Source organism: Labrus mixtus, chromosome 16, assembly GCF_963584025.1.
Source record: "Labrus mixtus chromosome 16, fLabMix1.1, whole genome shotgun sequence".
Lineage (NCBI taxonomy): Eukaryota > Metazoa > Chordata > Actinopteri > Labriformes > Labridae > Labrus > Labrus mixtus.
Window position 1 is genome coordinate 22049865 of NC_083627.1, and position 8857 is coordinate 22058721.

Consider the following 8857-nt stretch of genomic DNA (forward strand, 5'->3'; position numbering starts at 1 on the left):
ATCTATATTCTTTATGTAAATTGAGGTGCGGGCCATGGTGGCAGCAAGCTATGAAAATTTAGCCCAGACGTCACCTTTTCCCAGAAACAAAAGATGAATGCGTCAATCAACCGGAGCTTTTATGTTCCAGCGACGCCTCGCAAATCCAAACCTGCACCAAAGTTTGCACAGGATTGGGTTCTGAGAAAGGACAAGCTTAAAGATATTGTGGACCCTCTCAGAGCCATTCAAATGGTGGCTAACACGCTGTTCATTGTGTTGTAAATATTCAAGCTTTCAAATCTGGATTCATCTCTTTTTTTACCTGAAGAAAATATTGTTTTATGGATTGTTTTAGCTTCAGATTAGAACCCCAGTTGGGATTCTCTAAGCATGCTCTGGGTCTTCCCCAAGGTCTCTCCCAGTTGGACATGGACAGGGACTAGGAGGCTCTCTAATCAGACTCTGAAACCAAATCAACAGGATTTTTTTGACAGTAAGAAGCTGCAGCTCTACCCCAGAACTCCCCTCCAGATGTCTGAGCTCCTCATCCCATCTTTAAGACTGAGCCAAGCCGCCATGCCGAGGGAACTTATTTCGGCTGCTTGTATGTGCCATCTCATTCTTTCTATTGAAAACTCAAAACTCATGAACAAGACTGAGGGATGGAAGGCAGATTAACTGGTAACTCCAAAGCTCTGCATGCTTTCTGTTAACTCTTTCTTCACCACAACGGTCCAGTGCAGTGTTCACAGTTCTGCTGACACTGTAGCAACCCAAGCTTTTAATCTGCCATTTTTTTACTTTCAATCATCAACAAGATTCAAGAACGATCCATTTTCATGGAGCCAACAGAATTAAATCATCTGATTCCCAAACTAGACATGCTCAGCCTTTACCTCCATGACTTGTTGTCATGTATAGGTGGCTCTTTCCTTCTTTGAGTAGAACTCCAGTGCTGTAAAAATCAGTGCTTGCTACACACAGAACTATTTCCGGTTAGTTCACCCAATTGATGCAAAATGTATAAAACATTAAATAGAACATTCACAGTCATCGACTTCACAGCTCTTTCTGTCATATCAGTCTTAGCCTGGATTTTGTCATGCCTTGCTGTTACCTTCAACTCAACCAATCAAAGACTCAGCTCCCAGTAACACTGTGCAACTATGGATCAATATCCAGCTTGGACCGACCTCTTATACCCACAAATGCTGCAAGGAACCTATGTCATGTTTGATAACCCGAGGTTCATGTGGCCTTGATTGCTTGGTTTTGTTGATATGCCCTGTACAACATCAGGAAGATCAGATTCTACCTGTCAGAGCATGCTACACAGCTCCTGGTACAGGTTTTTGTCACACATTGACTACTACTACTACTCTGTACTGGCAGGTCCTCCTGCATGTACACTCAAACCTCTGCTGATAATAATCCAGAACTCAGCAGCAGGACTGGTCTTCAATCAACCCCCATAGCACATGCTACTCCCACGTTCATCCCTCTCCATTAGCTCCCAGTGCTGCTCGCATCAAATTCAAAATGGTGTTGCCCGCTACAAAACAGCAACAAAAACGACTCCTTCCTACCTGAACTCCCTCATTCAGGTCTACACTCCCTCCTGCCCCCTGGGCTCTGACAATGAAAGGCGTCTGGTCCTACATTCTCTGTTGTGGTGGAATGAGTTAACAAACTCCATCCAATCTGCACAGTCCATTTCCCCCTTAAGAAAGTTACAATATTTTCCATTTCTTTATCCTTTTTGCTCATACCCAAAGGTAGTTTTTTTTAATTTTTTTTTTTACCAACAATCACAACACTGTCTAGTTAACTATCACAGATATCAAAAAGAGACATCCTTTATAAAAAAAAAAATCCTGCATCCAGCAATCATTTGGTATCTTTGCTTCAAAAAGCTGACCCTGCTCTTTCAGCAGCAAAGTCAGCTTAAAAGCAAGTCCTGTTTGACAGGTCTGATTTGGTGTTGCTGTACAATAGGTTGGAGGCCGACACAACAGAGCTGTGCGTGGGCTTCATCAAGCTCAAAGGGCTACTGATCTGTGCCTATACACCTCTTCACATGCCCCAACCCCTCATACAAATATACCCATCTATCCGTGTCTCCATGAGAGCCTTATCCATGAAATACCAGAGCACACAGTCGATATGAGAGGAAGTCTGTCTTACAGGGTGGGGAATGTTGTTAGTATTTCGACAGAGAGGCTCTGAAAACACAACAACAATGCTAACCTATCATTCCTACTGAATCAGAAATGCACAGCAGCAGCAGTGGTGCTGTGCCCCATGCAGGGCACCTATTAGCAGAAATCTCCCCGCCTTTTGTAAAAACCTTGGGAACCCCAGCCTTTGGTTGAGCTGCTTATCATAGCAGGCTGCCCTATTTGGCAGAGCATATGAAGTCCCAGAGCCTGGTGTAGTAGCATCACCATCTGGGGAAGCAGAAACTACGTAGGTGTAACACCATCTGCTGTCTGAAAACATTTACACAGGCGCTTTAAAACACAGCCTCTTTTTTAAACATGTCTAATAGTAGCTGACTAACACCATCAACAACTACAACATCCAGAAAAATGTTGTGAGACCCGCTGAGCTATAACTGCATCCTAGTGGGGAGAAGCTACAAATGATTTAGATATGTATCTGTGTAGTTTTCTTAGATGTACTGATAGGGCTTGTGGACAGACGAGAACATTTTGTTTTTCATCAGGGTATGTTTCAGTTTTTAAATACCTTTGTCTGGAATTGTAGATTTTTTTCTTTAAATGTATCTCAATATGTCAGCCATTATTTTTGATGAGGGAGAAAGACACAACAATGATTTCTGGTTATTCCAGTCATACAGTTGATAAATTAATTTTTACAGCACAATGAGATATAAACTCACAACTTTGTGAACAGCTTTAATAGTAGTTGAGCAAAGGATACTTGATCTATTTAGTCATGTCTTCAGATACACCACCACCTAATGGCTTACTGCCATAATGATCTCCAGGCTTCAAATAGAAGTTAGCCCTGCAAACTGGCGTCAAAGCTAAGTGTGCGCCTAAAATTGTAAAAAAAAATGAAATAAAATAAAAATACAGGTAGAACATTTTCAAAATGTTTTTTTAAGAACAAGTGACAATTTCTGGTAATGCATGTTTAGCAAGGAAGAATGCTACCCAATCACAGTTGAACACCAGTTTGCAGGAAAAGTCAAAAATCTTCTTTTCATAATCAGAACTGTTTTGCCCGGGGGAAAGCTCGCTGAATGCAAAAATCTGTTTGGAGCTGAAAAATCATTATCTCTTAAAATGAGTTAAACAGTGATTTTGTGTAGTCAGAAGGATGCCTGTGAGACACACTGCTAAAAATACTGAAGTGTTACTGAAACGAAGCATTGCAGTGGAGATCGGAGAGGGAAGCTCACAGCCTCCAATGTCATGTGTCAATGAGGCTGCCAGCAACACTGTGTTAGTCAACACCACACGGCTACCTAATGGCAGAAGAGCCGTGTACTTTATGGACACATTCCAGTGTGCAAGCAACAATAAAGAACAGTCCTTGAAACAGAGCAACGAGAGCAACGCCTGCAGACCCATCTGCGTCATCATGGCCAGAGGAAAGAGAAGAACTTTTATTTATTTTATTTATTTATTTATTTGCCTTCAAGAGACTATTATATGTGTAAAGTGAATCTCACAGACGTGGGATGAAAGCTGAGCTGTAAGGCATAAAACTCATCAAGTCTGCTAACAACGCTCACTGCTGTTATGATCTGCAAGTATCGCCTTCTGAGTGGTTTGTTTCTGATGGTCAGAATGTGCATATTGTCAGTGAGGAAAACATTTGGTGTATTACCAAAAATAAACGGAGAGACAGAAAAACCTGCACATGCACTCTGCTTCAAACACATCCTAAGAGTTCAATCTTGATCTTAAACCAACACACTATTGACACGAGAGCCTGGATTAATGACCTATTCTGGGAATTTAATTACTAGTTCCTATCTGAAAACTTGTTCTCCCATGTTGACAGTCAAATCTAAACAACCTTACATCCTTTTGGTACATTTACACTCGTTGCAGTTTGCAACAGCAGCTTAAGAAAGAATACATCTTTAGCTCTATTTTCCAGAGCTTAATGCAAGACGCTGACTGTTATGCTGTTGCAAAAAGAGAAAAAACAGATACTGAAGAATATTTTAGTAGATGGGAAACGTTTTCTTTCATTCTAAACAAAAGTTCAAAGAACTGCACAGAGGGTGGATTCAGCCATAAGCCAGGTCATATACTCTATTTAAGACTGGGGAGGTGATAGGCTTTCACATTCAATTAATCGCCTGCCAATCCCATCTGAAGCAGAACACTAACGAGTATTCTTTCAATGATATATATTTAAACACAAAGGGAGGACAAAGACTGAAGCCAAAGAGTAAACCATTTGTCTCCGTGAATTAAACCAATTATTAGGATGAACGAGTCTGTGGTCACACAGAGATGTACAGGAGGACACGTTCATGATTAAGCTGCTGGAGGATTAAGCATTCAAGGCCTATAAGCTAATTAGATCAACTTGTATCTATCACTGTCCTTAAACTTCCAGTGCTGCCTGACACTGACCTTTCAGACAATAGAACGCCTCAGCTGTTAATAAGTCCCTCCAATTTGGAGAGCATGTTTACTATAAAGCACTTTGTGTCAGGTTAAAATCATTTGGTTTATAGATACTGAGAAAAACAGTTGTTAGCTGCATCACAATTAGCTATCAAAAGCTGCTAGAGCCGATATGGATTTTTGAGACCGATATCGAGATTGGGGAGAGAAAATAATCCAATACAGATATATCGACCGATATCTTTCTTATCTATGCTAAATCTGTAATGATATAGATATAAAATGTATTGCATGGATCCCTCAAATTCAGTTATCAAACATTTGGGAAAAAGAAATACAGCATAATGAAGACAAGATGGTCACTCAAAAGGAAAGGAAATGTGCATGTACATGCGTCACTGCTTTACACTCTGGGTAGTGATAATGCTTGTTGTGATATAGCAAACTCTACTGATGACAGCCAGAAAGAGAACTGCTAGTGTAATACAGTGATACTCAAATGAAATGCTTTTTGACTGTTGAATAAATCTTGTAATATCGGCTAATGTCTGCAATAAAATTAGCTGATACGATAATGACTAAATATGCTAATATCGGCCGGCCGATTAATCGGTCTAGCTAAGACCGAAGACAAGTAAAGAATTTAATACATTTGAAATTGTCCATCAGATGTTCACTCCACTGGTACCTCGTTTTGCAGATGATAGCAAGCTCTACATTTCACAAAGCCTACACATCTACCAGTCAATCAAAACCTTAGTCAGGGGAAAAAGTGGGCCAATTTACCAGCATAAAATAGATCAGTGAGCTGAAGGAAAAACCTTTTTCTTTTCTTAATGAGGATCCCCATTAGCACCAGCATTAAGCATTGGCTATTCTTCACACATACAGTCATACACATTTATACACAATACAACATCACCAATACATGAACGAATAAGAGAAGCACATAGTGTTGCCATCCTCCATAGAAGATGTGTGTATCCGTTGGGAGAAATTAAAAACCACTGCAGTTCACGCTCCACTAGCTGGAGCAGAAAATGGACAGGGCCACGCCGTTCCCTAATATTTAATTAAAAAATCAATACTGTTCAGCATTGTGTGTGATGTTGGAATAATGGACGGACAGAGCAGCACTGATCTACAGACAGAAAGATTAAATCGGAACAAAAAGGAAATGTCTGCAAGGTTGAGTGAATCTTGGGAAACGCTGTCGCCCAATTTACAGTGGAAAAAAAGACTGAAAAGAGCGCAAAAATGTCAGTCGTCTTTTCCCCCTCTCTTTCCTGTTTCTGGATGATAAAATGTAACTAACCTACCAGACATGTATTTACATTATATCCGTTTGTCGAGTGGCACTATAAGATGATTGTACAGAGGCAATATTGAATCAGCTGCTGAGCGTGGGATTAGATAACCTGACAAAGGTGAGAGACACTGTTACAATCACTGACTCCCCCCTGTGGATAAGAAAAGGTGTCATAATGGAGTCTGTCAGTTTCTCAGACAAAAAAGCTATCACTGCAGTGTTGGAGTCATGAAGCAGGCAATACCAACCCCTCTCCTCGAAGTTATTGAGGAACTGAGCCAAAGTGTGCACAAGTAACTTCATAACACTGGTAATGCACTTACACGTCAATATGGGTCCACTTTGCTTTAGAGAGAAAAGTGAAAGCAGTAATACATCAGCAGCTAATGGATCGGAACAGAAGCACAACAACACCAGCACACAATGATGCTACACTTATTGTCTTGAAGGACTCAAAAGTGCAGATTCATAGGATGACATCATTTCAAACTGGCTGAACAAAAGACATTAAATACATTTTTTTTCTTCCCTCCATCACCAACGTAAACTCTGCATGTACCTCTGCCAAGCACACATTGATGGGGACAGTGACAGATCTTTCTGTCAGATTTTCAAACTGGAAAATCACTTTGTATATCTTTTAAGGAAATTTAGAATTGCAGCGGGTTATGTCGTGACCTAAACAAGCCTATAGCTTGATTATTGGCTCTGACATAAATCAGCTTTGAATCAATTTAAGCTAACAAGATCCAGTCTGAGTCTGTGAGGCTTTAAGAACAAATGAAAAAAAAGTCCTGTTAACCATCATCAATGTTTCATTCAGTGAAATAACACGTCCAGGTTCTTCGCGCAGCATGTGAGGACATGGTGACATTGTACTGTGTTAAAAAAAACAAAAAACAGCAGTCATATCCTCCTGCAGTACAGAGGGGTCTTTTATAAGCCAGAATGCCAGAGCCATAACCACAGAGATGGTCTTTCTAATGGCCTTTCCCACCAGTATGAAACCTGGACCCATCTGTAGTGTTTAGATGGAGAATGTTTAGAGACTCCACGGCAACAACTCTCTGTCTGTTGTTTGCAGAAAGTCGCAACTAGAAATCACTTGGGAGTGACAAACAGTTATATAGTTAATGAGGTGACTTATTGGTTTGGTGCTTTCTTACTTATGTTCATACCTTCAAAGAACCAGAAGCCACTCTGCCTTGTGTTCCTGTGATGTCTTTAAACTGTCCGTGCCTCGTGTCCGCACGGAGCTCGGGAAAAGAGCGTTTAAGTTTTGCTGCTCCCACCCCATGGAACCTTCTCCAAAATGAATTGAAAATGGCGGATCTCATTTCGCTCAAAGCCTTCGGCTCAATCTTAACAGATAAAATACGCGAGACAACTGGACAGTGTTTCTGATTTGTAATCCGTGATCGAGATTCTGCACTTTATCTGTAAATCAATTTGCACATTGTAAATCGTTGTTCTCTCTTAACTTATTGTTTGTAAACTGTCTCTTTATCATGTAATGCTTTTTTATGACGTGTGCTGCTGCCCTCTCGGCCAGGTCGCCCTTGTGAAAGAGATCCTGATCTCAATGGGTTCTTTATCTGGTTAAATAAAGGTTTAAATAAATAAAATAAAATTGGTGGATAAACAGCTTTCTAGATATTCTTCACATTCTCGATTGTACTGATTGCCAACATTTTTAAATAGAATTCCTGGTTCTGTTGCAAACATGCTTGATTTATATATGTTTATGTTACGCACATAGTTTGAGGTTGGCACTGATGACCTGACAAACTCCAACTGATTTAATGTTGTGTTGTTAAGATCACCAGAAACAACACTCATGTCTCAAACATAATAATGATGATGCCATAGTTATAAGTGACAAACTGCAGTGTGATGTCACATTATTTAACAGGAGTAACTGGACAGATTGTCCTTACCGAAATGTTAATGCTGCTGATTGATAAAGCCAATATAGCACAAGTTTGGCATGTGTCTGCTGCTATTGTTAGGGACATGTCCTGTAAATCCTGTTACACCAGCCTGTCAGCCTCACTTAATGTGGCAACTATAAACCTTTAATAACGGTGTGACAGCTTGACTTATAGGTGATTAAACTAGCATGCTTGTTTATTCCCACAAAAAAACAGAAAAGACAAATCTAACGACGGAATAACGTGTTAGACATGCAGCACGACAAAAGGCGTCTGCAGCTAGCAGAGGCTATGCTAACAACCCGGCTGTCAGAAGGGGGGCGCATGTTTGGTGGGACTGACAGCTGAGAGGGGGATAAGAAGGGGAGGGGGGGGCAAAATAACAGCTGACGCTCCCAGATGTTTGTGAATAAGTTGTCGATAACATTAAGAAACTACTTTAAAGCAATAACAGCAGTGTAAATGAGTTACGCTAACACCCAAATGACAGAGAATCATACCTTTGCTTTGCCGGCCTCCAGCTTCTTTTGCCTCTCCTCGTCTTCCATCACCGCTGTCCCTGTGGCTACAACAAGACGGAAACTGCTTCATGCGAAATATCACAGAAATAACTCATAAAAAACTAACGGTGTCTCGTTAGCTGCCAGTCGCGTTTACTAGGTGCTGTCTCCTTGTTGGTAGTCCGCCGCCATGTTTCCACGTAAACATGAGACTCAACTATGATGACGTCGTGTAGGTGCCTTCACAGCCACGCCCACTGGCATTCCACGAGTGTTGCCTTCACGTGTTGGCGGAATGTCGTAATTATGAGTTGTCTAAATGTTCTCCACACTGCTACTGCTGTTTAGGTCTGTGTTAAAGGAGGTAACATAAACATACATTGGCTATTTTTTTATGAGGGACAAAAAATGACTAAAGTATAAATAAATTAATAAATAAATAAATGTTGGGAGAAATGCATACAATAATGTATAAATAAATATATAAATGCTGAAAACAATACATCAATGAATAAATAATAA

General features: G+C 40.5%; 1 protein-coding gene across 7 annotated transcripts in view; it reads right to left on the reverse strand.

The window, feature by feature from the left end:
- Nucleotides 1-8527, reverse strand: part of akap9 (A kinase (PRKA) anchor protein 9) — a 67729-nt gene extending 59202 nt beyond the window's left edge. For 6 of the 7 annotated variants that reach the window (XM_061060027.1, XM_061060028.1, XM_061060026.1 and 3 more), the window contains exon 1: nucleotides 8336-8526. In XM_061060027.1, the coding sequence (XP_060916010.1) occupies nucleotides 8336-8383 (48 nt within the window). In that variant the 5' untranslated portion in view covers nucleotides 8384-8526. Of the gene's footprint in view, nucleotides 1-8335 lie in introns of all 7 variants that reach the window. The other variant, XM_061060024.1, reaches the window with a different exon arrangement.
- Nucleotides 8528-8857: the final 330 nt, after the last annotated feature.